Source organism: Cynocephalus volans, chromosome 1 (genome assembly GCF_027409185.1).
Source record: "Cynocephalus volans isolate mCynVol1 chromosome 1, mCynVol1.pri, whole genome shotgun sequence".
Lineage (NCBI taxonomy): Eukaryota > Metazoa > Chordata > Mammalia > Dermoptera > Cynocephalidae > Cynocephalus > Cynocephalus volans.
The window spans coordinates 12,256,793-12,275,652 of NC_084460.1; the positions used below are offsets into that span (position 1 = coordinate 12,256,793).

The 18,860-nt window shown below is 41.0% G+C and overlaps 1 protein-coding gene across 7 annotated transcripts in view; it reads left to right on the plus strand.

Annotated features, from left to right (window-relative positions):
* Window positions 1-18,860, plus strand: part of KIF16B (kinesin family member 16B) — a 321,838-nt gene that overhangs the window by 240,862 nt on the left and 62,116 nt on the right. For 5 of the 7 annotated variants that reach the window (XM_063098597.1, XM_063098552.1, XM_063098569.1 and 2 more), the window contains one exon: window positions 17,162-17,245. In XM_063098597.1, the coding sequence (XP_062954667.1) occupies window positions 17,162-17,245 (84 nt within the window). Of the gene's footprint in view, window positions 1-17,161; window positions 17,246-17,539; window positions 17,636-18,577; window positions 18,699-18,860 lie in introns of those variants that run through there. The other 2 variants (XM_063098587.1, XM_063098608.1) reach the window with 2 other exon arrangements.

The following is an 18,860-nucleotide window of genomic DNA, read 5'->3' on the forward strand; positions in this document are numbered from 1 at the left end:
AGATTCAGAGATGCCAACCCATCTGATTGTTTAAAGGACTTTTAGTACCAGAGCTTCATGGGCACTGCTATAGACTTTATGTTGTGTACTCCCAAGATTCGTGTGTTGAAATTTAATTCCTTATTTGTTGGTATTAAGAGGGGCCTTTGGGAGGTCACTAGATCATGTGGGGGAACCCTGGTGAATGAGATTAGTGCCCTAGTAATAGAGGCCTGTGGGAGCTCCCCTCAACTCCCTTCTGCCATGTGAAGATACAGAAGGTGCCATCTGTGAGGAACAGGCCAAGATACAGAAGATGCCATCTATGAGGAACAGGCCGTCACCAGACACCAAATCTGCTTTTGCCTTCATCTGGGACTTGCCTCCAGAACTGTGAGCAATACATTTCTGTTGTTTATAAATTACCCAGTCTAAAGTATTTTGTTACAGCAACCCAAACAGACTAAGACAGGCACCTCACCTCTGGGAAAATCATCTCACAGTGAAAGCAATTAAGCATTGCAATTGATCACGGAGGGCCTTTATGTAATGTTCTTGCCTAAGAGTGATTCTGAAGCAGGTTTGTGTTGGTCTGCCTAGAGGCAAGAGGCCGAACCATGGAAATGGATCAGTTTACGTAGTAAAATGTACAATCAAAACCAGTGCTAAGGGAAATTTTAATGGTGTGCATCCTGAAAATATAAGTTACATGGAACAGGCTATGTTGCCTGTCTGCACATAACTATATTACCACTGTGAGTCATTAGAGTCCCCAAGTGCCAAACATGATCAGCCTCAATCAGCCGCATCCCTAAGGGTGCTCCCTTCTTCCTACAAAGCTGAGGGAGGAGAATATTTCGAGAGCCTTTGAGTAAAAACGGAAGGTTGCTGTGTTAGAGCAATTGTCCTGTCTCACATCTGGCATTCTTGGGGTACTCAGCAAATACCAGTGGGAGGGAAGAAAACAATTAGGCAAGAGGTTATTTAATTTGTGTTTGGACTTTCAGTTTGTGCTGATAGAACCATTTCTCACCTTCTTTATTTTCCAAGCAACACCAAAGAAAGAAAAGAGAAGAAACTGGCTATTAGCTTTGTATCTATCTTGGATAGCTATTTACCATCCATCACTGAAATGCATTCTAAACAGTTTTATAACCAGCATTCTAAACTTAATATAAAAATGACATTTCCGCTCACCACCCAAATGATAACACTACCAGCCATAGCCTCAGGGAGCATCCAGTAAGCTTTAGATAAATTCTGTTGCAACAAGCCCTCAGCCTCCTTGAATTTTTCAATAGCAAACAGCTAGGTAGACAAAAATAGAATGCGGCCAGCTTCCTGACATGTTAGGTTATCGGAGGCCCGGGAATCTATCTGAGTGGTTTGCATGCCACCATTCTCTCCACCTGGCAGATAAGCATTATCCCAATCACTGCTTTCAAGGGTGGGTAGAGGAGCAGAGAGCATTGGAATTACCTGGGAAGCTTCTCTAACACATGGACACAGGCCCCAAACTAGGAAATTGTGATTCAATAAATCTGAAGGGGGCGTTCAGGAGTGTGCAGTTGGGGAGAAAACATCCCCTAAATGATGCTCTCTGGACCACTGATTAAGACCCTGTCTTTTTTTGTTGTTGTATACGTCTTGAAAGTATTTGATTTTTTTTCTTTTGATTTTTCATTGTCATAGATCACCAAACCTAAAAGGTGATTTTCAGTGACAAAATTAATGACAGACTAGTTCAAACCAGGACCGTGAAGAGGAAATGTTGATTGTCTCTTTGATCACCAAAGACATGGCCTTGTATCATGCTTTCTTCTGTAACAAGCGAGAAAACTTCTTTGGCAATGGGCTTGGAACTGTTTGCACATTATGAAATGTCAGCACTCCAAGGGGCCTTAATGATTGGGCAGTCTAGCGTTTCATTTTAGAAGTGAGGCATCAAATACCTAGGTCACACCAGGACTTAGGAAACGGGTATGGTTCATGTCTCCTGATTCCTGGTCCCATGTTCTTTGAGCCTCTCCGTCCATGACCAGGTTTATTCTAGAAGGGAAAATTTACAGAATGCTGCAGATGAGCCCACAGATAAGATAATCTATTATAAAACTCTGTTGTATAGCAAGTCCCCATGGATGATAACTAGATAACTAGAAATTGGCTTCTTTCTATTAAATGTCATTACAGTGAGTTTCCTGTCATGTCTCAGTCCCTGAAAGAGACAATTAGCATCATAGTAAGAGTTGGAAAATACAAGCATTTGAGTTATTTCAACTGCATATTTAGTCTTAAAATGCAGTATTTAGTATTCATAGATCTGAAGTATTTCTCACTTGCAAAAATTGTTGCGATGTACATAAATGTCTTCAAATCTACCTTCACGGGCTCATGCCTGAATGAAATTGACATTGGCTTTGGGAAGAGTGAGATTTTATGTGGAAAAATTACAGTCTTTATACCAAATATAACTGGAAGTCGGTGCAGTCCTATTTGTGTTTCCAAGTGTGATTTTATACTTGAGATGACTTCAGGTGCTAGCACTTCTATGACAACAGGACAGCAGCAACTTCTGTTGGTGATATGTCCTTATTGTAATCACTAGTTGCTGCATGTGGACCACTAACAAAGAATACTGCCTTTCTCCTTCATCCAGCAGGTATTTCAGGAGTGTCTAGTACATGCCAGGCTTTGGACTAGGCACAGAGCAGGTGCTCATAAATACTGTGGGGTATGGACTCAAGTGACCCTATCAGAGGCCTAAAGGCAGCTCATTGCTCTCTTAATAATCCATCTAGGTTGTCCTGCAGAATCGCTGCTTCATGCCTCTAACAAATCAAACTTGAAAGAGGATTTCTTATTTGTTTGTGAATATATTTCTCAGTGACAGCTGTTCTTATAAGGCCTTGGGAGCTGCTATTAATTTTGTGTAGTCGGAAATGCTTCCATCTAGACAGCTGTGAGGATTACGGCAGCATGTTGATGAGTTTTCATTATTTGCATTTCTCAAAAACTGGAGTAGCTGAAATTTATGGCCACAACTTGCAGGGTGTGGATGCTTCAAAAGCTGCCAGTTAATCATGTAGGTGCATTTATTTGCAAAAACAAGGTTATAGCTGATTTGACCAATTAGAAAGCCACGTTGAGTTTTTCCCTCTTATCTTTAAAAATTGAGTTCTAGTTTTGTAGTCAAGTATCACAGGAGTAAAGAAAATGACTAGTAAATAAGGAATGATAATAAAGTAGATTTTCATCAGGTGTTAACAGAAGTGAAATGTGTTTCTTTTACTAGTAAAAACTCCACAACTTTATTAGTTCTCAGTTTTCTTTCAGTGATTTACAATCCAGTTTTAGCTGCTTAATTGTTAAAAATAATAAAAAACAGGCAAGCCTTTTTATTACTCATTTTAATTTCTTTTCTGTATTTTAGGGCTGCCATTATTTATACCCAAAGTTATAATGATGCCGTTTATCAAAACCCACACGGTTTGCCTCCAAGACCACCTGGACTTAATACAGGGTCTGGATAACCTAAAAAGTGAACCTGGCCAAAAGAGAAAGGCTTTTAATAAAAGCAAACTTTTCCATTACATTTAATTTGTCTTCTTGACGGCAGCAGACTGGCTGACCTATCTTATTTATAATGTAATAAACATTGAAGTCAGGATTTGAGCTTGATGACTCTGAAGAAAATTGGGCTGTGTCAGTTCACAGGGAATCAGAAAGAAAAACCAAGTTGTAGATGAAGATGTCACTCTGGGGTCATTAAGAAATATCAGTATTACAGTATCAACACAGAGAATGCTGACTATATTTCTAACGTTCGTACATATACAGATGGCTAGCTAACTTGATAGATGGATGATATTCAATGCTTTCACTTTCCCAAACTTGGGATTCACAAATAATTATGTCATATGTCTGTGGCAGTTTTAAGTAACTATTAATCATCTTATCTTACTCTGTTGGTAATTCTTCATATAGATCTACTTTTCAATCTAAAAATTAGAGGATTGTTGATGGAGCATCCAAAATAAAGCTAATTATTTGCATTTTTAGATTCAACATGCATTGAAGAAGGGAAAGACACATTTCATGGGAAATCAGTAGGCCTCAAAATTATTGATTTCATTTTTCTAATGGCTTTTATTTCAGACTTTTTGTCTTTAGAATATGTTTTATTTACTGAATTGCAGAGCAAACTAGTCATTATGTTTCTCTTAGGCCAAAGAAATATGCTGTTTTAGTCCTCATTTGTTTGTTTGCTATGTTTTACTCTGCATAATCAAATTTCGTAATTATACAAAGTAGGCCATAGGGCTGTCATTAAACTTTCTTCTAGCATGCTCTGAGTCTATCACATCTCCCACAAATATCCAATTTATTTGACCTCAGTCATCATTTTTAACTTTAATGTAGTTTTCCCATAAGAGCTCCAATGTCTTAGCATCCTTTCCCACTCCTGCTGTAAGGATAATGGCTGTTGCAGGAAAAGAGGCTATTTTAGGCATTTTCTCATGAAAACTGCATTCCCGTTTGTGTCTGTCCTTTTCCTGTTCTGTAACCTCTTGAAAAGTAACACGTTTCATTATTATATTGAGCTCCATTTTCCCTCCACACATCTGAGCCTTACTTCAATGAGAATGTTATGAAGATTTTACAGGAAGTAAGGTACACTCCTCAAAAGCAATGTAGCTGAGATAATAGGTGAAATATCTCCGTGGTACCTAAAGTGCTACTTCTAACTCAGCCTAGAGAGATTTTAATCATCAGTACCTAAGTTACAGAATTTAAGAGCCGAAAGAACTTAAACATCTTAGTTTAATTTATTCATTTTAACAGATGATGAAACTAGGAACTAGAGAGATTTTTATACTTTGCTGAAGATTATACAACCAGCTATTTGCTGAGTTGAAACTTGAAATCTGATTGCCCCAAATGCCAGGTTATTAAAAGAAAAAGACATATGGTGTTAATTTAACTGTTCCATTAAATTTTTAAAAAGAATAATCACTTTTTACTGTTTCTATAAAAGTGATGCATGCTCATTTATAAAAATTTTACATAATACAAGGAAATATAAGAAGAAAGAAAAAATTACCCAAAGCCATTGTTTAAATATAATTAATGTTACCATTTAATGAACATTATTTTAAGTATCTATATGAATAGGCACAGATAAAAGGATAGGTCTGTAGACTGATAAAAAGAAATTAAAATGAGAGAAAGAAGAATTAGGAGAAAGAATGAAATGACTTTAAAACATAGTGTTAATTCTATTTATGCTATTTTTAAGTACAAACATTAAATTTAACTTTACTTGAATTTAACAGAAATGAAAGAAAATGAAATAAAACTGAAGAAATTGCTGAACTTCAAGTTAAAGTTTCTCTACCACAATATATTTTATCTCCTCTAAGATACATTTGAGTTTAAGAAACAAGATTATAAAAAACATTCGAATCTTAAAGTCATTAGTTTTCAAATGATGTGTTCTCATCTTATAAAATATCAATTGCCTCTTCTTCTAACAGAGATAAGATAGCCTTATTTACTCCCACCTCCATATTATTATTTTTACATTGTCAAGATATACAATATTTATGTTCTTTTATATATAAATTGTACATAATTCCCTCTTAGTTATGAGTTCACACACAGGCAGGATTTACCATGGATTCCTCATTCCTGATATCTTTGTATTGTGCTGTCTCTTGGTTCAATATTTTTGGTCGTCCATTATGATTTTGAAAGATGCACCTTGATGTGTTTTGCCTGAGTTCTTGTCTGCTTGAGAATGTTTGCTGGTGGCCTGTGCACTTGAAAGACCCTTTGGGGTTCGGCATAAACTTATTGGGTCGCATTTTCTTTCACTTAGCACTTTCATTCTGTGTTGTTATTTCTTCAGCTCTGTATACCATCTTCTAATCTGTGTTTTTATTGTATTCTTCTCTTGTTCCTTCTGCTGGGGCTTTCACTTCAATAATGTTTTTGTTTCTTCCATATCTTTCTTGAGTTCTGCTGGCTTTTTGGGGGGAGTATGGGAATGCAGAGGTACTGATATTTCTTTTTTCAATTTAGTTTTTTTCATTTTAGAATAGATTTTTACTGTATTTTTGCCTTTTAGCATGCCTGGTATTTTTCGTTGAAATCCAGACAAAAGGAGTTGAGGTAGATTGGGCTTTAGTGTGAGGTTTTATGTTTTTCTGGCAGGGATATAGGCTGTGTTTACACTCTGATGTAGCTATGGTGTCAGAGGCTAAAATTTCCTCTCATGCCCTTGTTTTTGTCTCCCCTGCTGTCTCTGGGCTTTCCCGGAGACTCCTTAAATAGGGTCTGAAGCTCACAGTTCTTTTAGCTGTGATCCCCTGTGACACACCAGTCCCGCTGATGTGACGCTAGGGCATGGTTGGAGGAGAAGCGTCCTATATAGTCTTGTACAGATTGAAGAACACTTGAAATGCTTGAGACCAAAAGTGTCTAGGACTTCAGATTTTTTTGGATTTTGAAATATTTATAGATGCTTCATGTGATTGAGCATTCCTGATCCAAAAATCCAAAATTCAAAATGTTCCAATGAACATTTCCTTTGAGTGCTCAAAAAGTTTTGGATTTTGGAGTTTTTTGGATTAGGAATGCTCGACCTGTATTAGGTCTTTTGGTGAGCCTGAGTTGGGTGTTCCACCACTCCCAGGTGGTTATGTTCTGATAAGACAGCTTCCCTTGAGGACAGGCCTTCTTTGAGAATAGAGAGCTCTGGAAATACTTCAAAATGGTTACTTTTTCCTTCTCCTGCCAGATGGCCACAAGAATTTTTCTGCAGTCTTCAAAGTGAGAACCTAGTGGATCCCCTGCAAGTAAAACTCACAGAAGTGTGGAGATTCCTATCCCCCTCCCCCCACTGCCCGTTGCTTCCCCCACACCTCGTTTATGTCCTTTATACTAGTTTATGCTGAGCCTCCAGCAATTTCTGAATTACAGTTTAAAGTGTTCCTATCAATATTGGCTCCAGCTGCAGGCTTCTGTGCTGGTAAGTTGTGATTTTCTGTATATACCTGTATGCAGAAATTTCTGTATACACCAGGGCAGTGGTTTGCCCTGTACCTCACTTCTCTGCTGGATCTGAGTTGTTCAGTTTTGCTCAGCATTTTTCTTGTTGTGAGGACAGGAGTGACAACTTCCAAGCTCCTATGTGTAGGATCAGAAACTAGAAGTTCTATTTTAGAATAGTTTTAAGTTTACAGAAAAAAATGTGAAGATAGTACAGAGAATTCTCATATACCATACCCAGTTTCCCCTATTGTTAACATCTTACGTTAGTACAGTACATTTGTCATAACTAGTGAACCACTATTGGTACCTTATTATTAACTCAAACTATACTGTATTCATATTTCTTTAGTTTTTACCTAATATCCTTTTTCTGTTCCAGGATCCCATCCAGGTTACCACATTACATTTAGTCGTTATATCTCCTTAGGCTCTTCTTGGCTGTGACAGTTTCTTATACTTTCCTTGTTTTCATTAACCTTGACACATTTGAGGAATGTGGGTCAGGTGTTTTATAGAATGTCCCCAGTTGGGGTTTGTTTGATGTTTTCTCATGACTTTCTCATGTTTTTTAATGAGTTTTGGGAAGGGAGATCACAGGTAAAGTGCCATTATCATCGCATTCTATCAAGGATACATGTTATTGGTATGACTTATCATTGTTGACATTGACTTTGATCTCCTGGCTGAGGGTTCTCCACTGTAAAGTTACTTGTTTCCCCCTTTTCTATACTGTACTCTTTGGAAGAAATTTGTTATGCATAGCACATATTTTAGGAATGAGGAGATAGTCTCCCCTTCCTTGAGGTTGAAGCATCTGTATAAATTATTTGGAATTTTTTTGTATGAGAGACTTGTCTGATTTTCCCCATTTATTTATTTATTCAATCATTTATTCAGTCATCATGTTTTGGGTTATATGCAATACTTTTTTGTTTTTTTTAATTTTTGTTTTTCAAATTGTTTCAGCTTTGACTATTAGGAGCACTCTCAAATGATGCCTGTGTTTCTTTGAGACAGCCCCATTGTTGTGTTTTTGTTTGTGAACACTTCCTTCCTTGTGGCTTCAGGCTCCTCTTGTGTACTCCCTGTCCCAGTCCTAGAATCAGCCGTTTCTCCAAGCGCTGGCTCACTTTTTCTCCTCTTTTCTCTCCCTATTTTCTCTTCTTGCAACCTGTGTGTCACTTACTTCTTTGGGTTCTCTCTCAGAGATGGTCTTTGTGGTCTTGTGGTTCCCATGTGACGCTGAATACTTACTGTCTGAGCTCTCCCTGGGTAACTTTGGCCCATCCCTGTGGTGGATGTATATCCTTTATCTGCCATTTCATTTCATTTCATCAGTGTCGCCTCATACCACCCTTTTTATTCATAGTTCCAATTTTGGTTTCTTCTAGTTATTTCTCATGTTTAAGAGAAGTGGACTAATTGTTGTGGGAAAGCGACGTTGCACCGTGGGGCAGGAACGGGACAGCTGCTGGGGAGGAGGAAGGTGGCAAGATGTGGCCTGCCCAGACTTAATTAGAACGTTTCTGAAATTTTTTCAGCCTGTGTTTTTCCTTTGCTTTGCAACATCTCTTCTCCTGTTTTCTGGGCTTCACAGGGGCTGTGGGGTCACTGGCTCTGGGCAATAAAGCCTAATGCTAGCCCTCTGGTCTTTTCTCCCTCCAGCCCTAGAGACGGGCTTCTCCAGGCTCTTCTACCAGCAGCCCTGGCCATCATCTTCCTTAATGTGGACATCCCCTGCCTTTTTCTTGTCCCCAGATTGCATCTCTATAATCTCTGCGTGGTTGGATGCTTACTTTGGTGGATGGCTCAGGGTGCCCAAAGTCCAGGAGGTGAGAGGGAGGCCCCGGGCAGCCCTCTCTTTCCCTTCCCCTCCCCTCCCCCTCCCCTTCCCCTCCCCTTCCCCCTCCCCTCCCCCCTCCCCTTCCCCCCTCCCCTCCCCCTCCCCTTCCCCCTCTTTTCCCCTCCCCCTCCCCCTTCCCCTCCCCTTCCCCCTCCCCCTCCCCCTCCCCTTCCCCCTCTTTCCCCCCACCCCTCCCCTTCCCCTCTCCTCCCCTCCCCCTCTCCTCCCCCTCCCCCTTCCCCTCTTCTTCCCCTCCCCCTTCCCCTCTTCTTCCCCTCCCTCCCCCCTCTTCCCCTCCCTCCTCTTCTTCCCCTCCCTCCCCCTCTTCTTCCCCTCCCCCTCTCCTTCCCCTCTTCTTCCCATCCCCTCCCCCTCTTCTTCCCCTCCCCTCCCCCTCTTCTTCCCCTCCCATCTCCTCCCCTTCTTCCCCTCCCCATCTCCTCCCCTTCTTCTTCCCCCCTCCTCCTCTTCTTCCCCTCCCCCTCCCCTCTTCTTCCCATCCCCCTCTCCTCCCCCTCTTCTTCCCCTCCCCCTCTCCTCCCCTTCTTCCCCCCTCCTCTTCTTCCCCTCCCCCTCCCCCTCTCCTCCCCTTCTTCTTCCCCCCTCCCCTCCCCCTCCCCTCTGCTCCCCCCTTCTTCCTCTCTCCCTCCCCTCCACCTCCCCTCCCCCTCTCCTTCCTCTCTCCCTCCCCTCCCCCTCTCCTCCCCTGCTTCATAGTTTTCCCTGGGGCCTGTCTGGCCAACATTTGAGCTGTGACTGTTTCCTAATTTGGAGACAAAGTTTTTCCTTTACTTTTCATTCTTTTTTTGTTATTTTTGAAACTTTTGAAGGAGGTGAGGGGAGCACATAAAGCCTTTGTTCCACCATCTTTAACCATAACTGTTGGCTGTTGGATCAATTTTTATGGTTTATAGAAAGATTTTTTTTTTTTGCGATTACATTTTTCAACAAGCGACTCTTTCCATGAAGTTCCGTTGGGGAAATGATGATGCTCTCTAGGAAAATGAAATCTTACAGAAAAAGAGCGAATTCTTTTTCCCTCATTACTGCATGCCAAGTATCTTGAGCATTTTTATACAAATCAGCATTACTTACTAAGTCCCCTTAGAGGTTAGTTGTTGTGAGGAATATACTCATACATCATCAGGAACTTTAATGTTTTGAAATGTCGGGCACTTTTTCCTTTGTCAGAGGTTACAAAGGAAGTGGAAGAGGAGTCCCTTCACCTACAGAATGTCATCACTGTTTCTGACAGTACTTTGCATGAAAATCAAATCCAGACAATCTGCTAGATTTGAAAAATGAGGCAATAAAAATGAAAATGTATGCTTATAAAGTGCTTGAGAGGAAATGAAAATGTCCAGGTAATATTACTCATTTTATTTAAAATTTCCCATTTAACATGAGAAACCAAAAACAGATAATGAGATGTCGATGTGTGTGGGACATGAGTGGAGACTTCAGGGACAGTTCTGAATCACTTCTTCTCCGAACCTCTTATATCCTTCATTTGTTGGAAATGTTACACTTTCAGACAGCAGTAGATTCAGCAAAGTGGAAAAGGTTTTTTGTTTTTTCTCTTTGGTCTTCCAGACACAATTATTTGTCCTGACCCATGGGTCTTTTGATCCTGGCAAATTTTCCATTTTTAAAACTACTTAGGCAGTTTAAATAATTCATGATTCAGAAATGAAACCTACAGAAGATTGCTTTTGCTGTTCTGGTTTATATATATATATATTATACATACGTGTGGGATACAACGTTGATTTTCAGTAATTGTGCAGAATGTGGGGTGGTTAGATCAGTATAGGTAGCTTATTCATCATTGCAACACACAATCATTCTTTGAGTCCGCTGACCAATTCCTCATTAGCCCCTCTCCCTCTGCCCCTCTCCTCCCCTTTTCTACCTCTAGTTTTCTAAAAGCTCAACGTATGACTGTGATTGTTGTTTCTCTCTCTCTCTGTCTCTGTCTCTCTCTCATCTCTCTCTCATCTCTCTTTATTGTTCATTTGTTTATTTATGGATTCAGATCCCAGCTATGAGTGAGAACATGTGGTATTTCTCTTTCTGTACTGGGGTTGTTTCACTTAGGATAATTTTCTCCAGGCTCATCCATGTTGTTGCACATAGTAGAATTTCAGTCTTTTTTATGGCTGAGTAGTATTCCATGTGTATATATACCACATTTTCCTTATCCAGTCATCCAACAATGGACATTGAGGTTGGTTCCATTGCCTGGCTTTTGTAAATAGAGCTGCAGTAAACACGGGAGTGTAAGTATTCCTTCAACCTGATGTTTTCCAGTCCTCTGGGTATATCTGCAGTAGTGGGATTGCTGGATCATATGGAAGCTCTGTCTGTAGTTGTCTAAGGAACCTCCATATTGTTCTCCATAATGACTGTACTAATTTTTTAAAATAAATGAGGCAGTAGCTTTGCATTTGTGGAGAAAGTTCAGACCTCTTTTCTGCCCTGGGCTTCTACACTGTTGTAAAGATTTTTACTATATCATTATTATTTTGAGAATGAAGCAGTCATGGTTCCTGCACCTGCTCTCCTTCTCCCCTATCCCAGTCACACAGGTCAGCACCAGGGCCCTCTCTTTCTCCATGTTTCAGTGGCTCATTGATTGGAGCCAAAGAAGCCAGTCCCAGTGAATCCAGTGGTGGTCTTCTTTTCTTTCTGGAAGACGGGCTAGGACTGTGACTGTAATACATCCTGCGTCGGCCCCTGTGGTTCTCCCAATGGCTTCTTGGGACACCTGTCCTGCCATCCCATCTCATCGGCTATTTTAATGTTATATATTTTTCAATATTATATACTTTTAGTTTTTGTTTTGAGTACTTTAAGAAAAATACTCTTTTGAAATGGATCGGTTTAGATGTAGCTGATCAGTAGTGCATCAAATGAAAGTATTTTCACTTGGCAGATAATGCAGCCAATGGAAATTTAAGCTACCCTCTTAAAAGTGTCAAAGGTTTATACAGGGTTTAACTTGATGAAATTGCTGATATTCGGTAGTTTTTAACTTATAGAATTGTCAATTTTACTTCGTTCAACCTGAACTTATATTGGTTAGAGCACAGCCTTGTAACATCAAGGTCAAGAGTTCAAATCCCCATACCAGTCAGCTGCCGAAAAACAAAACAAAACAAAACAAAACAAAAGAAAATCATGGATAGCAAGGCCTAAACAGCCCTATTAAGATTCTGTAAAAAGGAGAAATGAGGTAGTTACCATACCACTGGAAGGAAGAGATTCACTCAGGCCATGGGTTGAGCTGTTTCTCATGTAAGCACAATTCCTTTAATGGATCCATCTTTTTATTCTTTGCATCATGGCCTTGGCTTTTTCCTGTGGCTTGGTCGTGTCCCAGTCCCACCAGCGGGCCCAGTGGCTAGTGTGCCCAACACAAATCCCACTGGAACTTCTGCTGCTCTTCCTTTTCTCCCTCCCTTCCTTTTCTCCCTCCCTCCAGTACTTTAACTACATGTAAGGATAGCAGGCAGCCATGGTTATTCTTAGTCTTGCTTTAGAGAGGAGGAGGTGAGTGTCGCCAACTAACCTTCTGTGTCCCAGGATGGACTCCTGGGAGCTCACCTCAAGACCCACCCCTTCCTGTCATTCCCCACTGCCGCTGTTTTCCTGTTCCCTTGGTGGGGTGCAGGTCCACAGCAGAGTTCCGGTGACAGCTCTTGTTGGAACTGTTGATTACTACCTGGCAGCCATACGTTCGTGTTTCTGGCTTAATAGACCTAAGGACGAGTTTCTTTCATCTTTATCCTGAATCCCCAAAAGCTTTGCAATGGCTTCTTCCATATACTGCAGACATTCTTCAAACCACTGTCCTGAAAAACCTAGAGTCAGTCATGATTCCTCCTCTTGATTTTGCCACACCATGATATTGAACCTTTATAAGTCACTTACTCTGGACCTGTTTTTTTAGACTCTAAATTTAGACAGTGTATATATACTTCATGCCTAAAAATCATTTAAAAATGGCCTTTTCTTTTCCTCCCCAAATCTGAACAACAGTGTTTTACATAATTCATACATAGTTATGTCACAGGCTGGATATTAATAATACTAAATATTAGCCTTTATCTGGGTCTGGGGAGGGAACCCCACTGTAGACTGAGGAAATTTGAATGCTTGCTTCCCACCCGATTTAACTGCCCGAAGTCCTTTTAGTGTACCATTTCTTATTGAGCATGTGAGTGTGACTATAAATTTCCCCTGGCGGAAATCACATCATCTCATCAACCACATAAGAAAATGACAAAACAACTAACTGTGAAAGCTTGCCTGCCAAGCTGTCAGCACTGCCTGCTGGGGTGGGGAGACACACTGTACAAGATGGGATTGAGGCTGGATGGAGCTCAGAAGACAAGCACTGGTGTACCTGTCTTCTCTGAGCTGCAACCTACTGGAAGTGTCTTTGTGCCAACAAGGCTGGGTTCCAGGAAACCCTCTGCTCCTTGAAGCTTCATCCCCAGTCCAGTGGGTGGGGAGTGGGCACAGGGGATGGGGCATGCTGCTTTCTTAGTAATTACCAGATCTCTAACAACTAACACTGTGGGTGAGGTCTGTTCATCATTCTTCACTAAATCTTCATGGAAACCTGGTGAAGTTTTAAGTATTGCTGTCTTCATATTTTTCAGCAGAGAATACTTGGGCTCAGAAAAACACCAATAGTTAGCCAGTTAGCAGTCAAACCAAGCTTCAAACTGGGTCTGTCTTACGCCAGAGCCCAGGGTCTTTCACTTTACCCTGAACTGATTTTAAAGTTCAATGTCAGCAACAAAATTGGAACATTGGTGAGAAAATGTTGGAGAGAACATTCCATCCCTTGGGGCTACTGCCCACCCACTCCAAGGTTTCTCTGCTTTGGTAGAAGGAGCACTGGAGTGTGAAAGGAGCCAACATCTGCCCAATTTCAGTTAACTTTGAAAAAAGGACTATAAAATCATCAAAGACAACTGTAAGAGAATGAAATGGGAGAATTGGTTTTACTAAAGAAAAAGGTAGACACCTAATTTAAAAATGGGCAAAAGAGTTGAACAGACACTTCTAAAAATGACTAACCAGCTAGTCAATGAACATGTGAAATGATTCTCAACATTATTGGTCATCAGAGAAATTCAAACGTGAACCACAGTAGAAATGACTGTGTGCTCACCAGACTTGCTAAGATGGAAAGGAACACAGTACCAACTATTGATGAGGATCTGGAGCAACCATCTGTCAGTCACTTCTGGTAAGAGTGTCAATTTGTAAAATCACTTTGGGAAATGGTTTCAAAGCTTTGAATGCAGCAGAACACATACATACCATATGACCGAGCATTTCTACTTCTAAGAGTATGACCAGCAGAATTACATACTTATGTCCATCAAAAGACCTATGGAAAAATGTTTACAGCAGCACAATTCCTTTTTAAAAAAATTTTTATTGAACCAAAATTGATTATACATATTTTTGGGGTTCAATGTTGAGATAAGTTGATCAAATCAATATTACTAGCATCTATATTGTTACAAATCATACTTATTCTTTATGCCCCTTATCTAATCTCACCCCCTCCCCCTCCCCCGTCTAATTATCCTAGATTTCTTCTCTCCTTCTGAAAGAGTAATGGTTACTCTGTTGATTTGTTGCCTAGATGATCTGTCCAATGCTGAGAGGTGTGATCAGATCCCCCAATATTATCATAGAGCAGATGCTTCTTCTGTCACTCTGGAATGGGCTTTGTGGATAGAGACATCCTCTTCTTTATCTCTGTTGGTGACTCTCCTTGTGTCAATGCGCTCCAGTGGTTGGCGGACCATCTGCATGGTGGTTGCGGCGTCTAGCTGCTTTTGCGGCAGCCATGGTCATTGTGGTGGCTGTGGTGGGTCACCCACATGGAGGTGATGTTTTTGGCATGCTCTTTGGTGCTGGTGGTGTGCCTGGTTGTGGTGGGGGTCCGGTCCCCTGCTCCATCCCTTGGTCCCCAGTGGGCCCCAAGGCACTGGCAGTGTGTCTGAGCCAGAACTAATTTTTTGTCCTTTGCTTACTTCTAAAGTGGGAGAACTTCCTATTGGGACCAGTACATGAGCTGTGTGGTTTAGCTAAATTACTGCTTTGCCACTGCTTCCCTAGGGAAGGCTTTTTGTGCAGCTCAGGTTATAATGGTTGACTTTTTAGGTACTTCCGGCTCTCTAGAGACCTGGTGCACCTGGGTTGTGTAGAACTCTGATCTGGGCCTGAGTCTTTTCATCAAACTGCACCCCATGCAATTCTGTATTCCTGACCAGTCTCCTTTGAGTGGTCCTGCGCTGATTGGGATACAGATCAGCTGTCCTTGCTGTGCCCTAGTGCTCCCCCAGTGGGTCCATCTCCCCCACTGCCCGTGCTGTGAACATTTCCCATGGGATGGGCCTTGCACCAGTCCCTTGCAAATGACTCACTGGCCTCTGAGTGGCTCCATTTTTTCAGTTGTTGTGGTTCCTCACTCCTCTGTGGGTCCACAGGAGCCCTGTTAGTGGTCTTACTGCCCTGGGGGCCACCAAAGCCCCCTTCTCTCCTGCCGCCTCCAAGCAACTCCATCCAAAGGGCACAGCTGCAGCTTTTGCCAGCTCCTGTTCCGTGTGCTCAGCAGCTCCAGCCTTAAAGTGACCACAGCACAAAATGGTCAGAGCAGTTTCTTTTCTCTCATCATGGCTTCTCCCGCATTCATGCACTCCGTAAGTCTTTCTTCTTCCCCTGAGCTCTAGCAGCCCTAGCTTGGCTGTTGTTGCTTTTTTATATAGTTGTAAATTGGTTGATTTCTGGGAGAGAGTGACCCTGGGGACCATCTATTCTGCCATCTTGACTGGAACTCTCCACAGCAGCACAATTCCTAATAGCCAAAGACTGGAAACTAACAAAGAGCCCAGTAACCAGAGAATGAATGCATAAACTGTGGAATGTTCACCTGCTGGAATACTATACTGCGATGAAAATGAGCAATCTATTGCTATATGTGACAGCTTGGATGGGCCTCACAAACATGATGTTGAACAAAAGGAGGTAGACTCAAAAGAGTTCATACTGTATGATACCATGTGCATGAAGTTCAAAACTAGGAAAAGCCACACTGTGCTGTTACAAGTCAGGCTAGTGTTAGCCTTTGTAGGGGGTGGGAGGGGTGGCTGTTAGGGAGCACGTGTGGTTCCTGGGGGGCTGGCAATGTTGTGTTTCTTGATGTGGGCTCTGGCTACACAGTGTGTTCAGATTTTCAAAACTCATCAAGTTGTTCCCTTATGATATGTGTGCTTTTCTATATGTGTACTATACTTTAATACTATATTTTTATATATACAGGTGCTAGTTCTTAATTTTTGACTCCCACCGTGGCAATATAAACATAAATCATCTTAGTGATTTGCATAGGTATAAAATAGGAATTCTGTGGCATATTGTCCCCTACGTTCTGGGAGAAATATTGTTCATTTTTTTTCTTGATACTGTTTCATCAGCTTCAATTTGTCTGGACCCGACAAGGTGAGGAAGGAAGGAAATAGTGAATTCTATCAGCACTAGCAATTATTGTTGCTTAGTATTCATTTGACCAGAGTAACACTGGCTGGTCAGGTTTTTACCAGATTATAAAGTTCTTTCTTGCCTGGGAGTCTGTAATAAAACTTATTTTGATGATTTTTATACCCCAAGAAGAAAAGTATAAAGAAAATGACTATGAAATTCCATGACCAGGCTAAAATGAATTCTGAACCAATTTCCAGGAAACAAGGTGAAAAGATTCAAAGAGAAAGCCTCTGTTCACGTGGGCAGTCTTCATTTGCAATAGTAACTGAAAGAGTAGCTTAGCAATTGTCTACGGACTGTTTTACAAAATGTTCTGGTATTGCATAGGTTAAGGTTTCAACTTCTCGTCTCGGTACAAAAGTAATTGAATTCTAGTGAAGAAGGGGATTGAAAGAACAAATTTGTGTTTCAAGAAACAAAAGTTATAAAACACCATCTGGCACAGAGTCTGATATGTCACAGAAATGTTGCGAATCAAGTCTGTCCTTCCTTAGCGTTCCCATCTCATTTGACCATTGGGGGATCTGACCCAAAGTTGCTGGATCTGTTCAGGATCACATAGTTGTTGGCAAAGCAAGTCAGGACCCACTGTCTTTAAACTTCCAACCTCTTTCTCTTTTCACCCCATGATAGAGATTCCAAATAGTAGATGAATAATATCCCTAAGACCATAGGTGTGATATTAATGTGTCTCCTTTAAAATATGTGTTTCAGCTTGCTGCCCTTGAATTCCCCCCAAAAAAACTATTTGGAAACAAGGACGAACGAGTGATTGCTGAGAGGCGGAGTCACTTAGAGGTAACAGAATTCAGCTTTTCTTTCTCTATGTGTGTAGAAAATCTAATTGACCAGTAAGAAGGATTCTTACCTGTTCAGCATTATTACTTTTGTCCATGAGTGTGAAGGTGCTGCTTCATTAACACAGGAGATGGCAGCAGTAGATTATAAAGTAATGGTATCAGTTTATTTAAAACACAAGTCCTTATCTCCCTCTAGTCTAGCAGAACGTTTTCTTGATTTTTAAGAAGATACATTTATTTGAAGGGTTAGGAAGCAGCATGTGAGTGAGAACTAAATATTCACCATTGACAGATGGCATGTGATACAGGATGAAGGCACAAAGCTTGCTGCAAAAAACTTGGAATTAATTAACTGAAGATTTATAGTACTGCATCATTGTTGCTTTTTCAAGACAGTTGGAAGCAAAAAGACACATACCTATTTTAGTCATGGTTCGGTTTCATTTGATTTACTTTAACTAAATCTTCCAAGCCAGCTACATGTAGAACTCTAGTTAATTGCAACTGTTGTTTTTCCAACTGCCTTGCTGCCTGTGTGCATTGCTGACTGCTTTATCTAGTTTATATTTCTTTTTAGGATGTTATCACTTATTTGGTTGGAGTGTGATGAAAATAAAACTGTCTTTGTGCCAAAGCATGGACCAATATATATATATATATATATATTTTGGTGGCTGACCAGTATGGGATCTGAACCCATGACCTTGGTGTTATCTATTCCACGCTCTAACCAACTGAGCTAACTGGCCAGCCCCAGCTGTTTTCTTTGAGAACAGCAGGAAGGACAGGTAGTCCTTTTCTAAGCCATTGAGTCAGACGAGGGACAAAAGTACAAATAGCTCACTACAGTCTAGTGTCCACAGGCATCCAGGGGGCCGCTCGAACTTCCCTTTGCTAGTTCTTTAAGAGGATTAATAATAAAACTTATTGAAAATGAAATCAAATAAGAAAAGGCCTGAGAGAGGCCTCTTATTGTGAAGTGCTACATAAAATTAGGTATCATTCTTGCTCCTGATGATAGCCAGTTGAAAATGGCTGCCTGTGGGGTCCACTTAATGCCTGTGAGCCAAGGATCAGGAAAATATCTAGAGGTGGAGATTCCGGTAGGAGCAAAACGGGAGGAGTGGGAGACATGGAGAAATTGAAGACCAGGAGACGGCTGTCCATGGGAAGCATTTTAGAGTTTGGAGACTCTCCATTTAGAGCCGCTCTGAGGAAGGACAAGTTTTGGGGTGTGGCTGTGCTTGCAGGCACTTGTGTCAGACTGCAGAGTTACCCACTGAAGAGATCCCTGAACTGTTAAGACTGAGCTATGGATGGGTCATTGCAGGCTTCTAAAATTCATCCAATGATGGCATGAACCCTATACTCAGCTGAAGAATTTGCCTTCAAGGAAAAAATTGTGGTGAGCCTGCCTGATCATCAAGTTCTCTCAAAGGTTTAATTGTATCCTACCAAAAAAAATTAATATTTATTTTATTTATCTAATAAATAAAATGTGGTATATGAGATTTATTAACAACAGACCTGAAACATCCTGAGTTAGCCACATGGCTCTAGAACATTCTGTTTCTCAGGCTGTCAGTGGTGAACAACCAGTTATTTACATCATC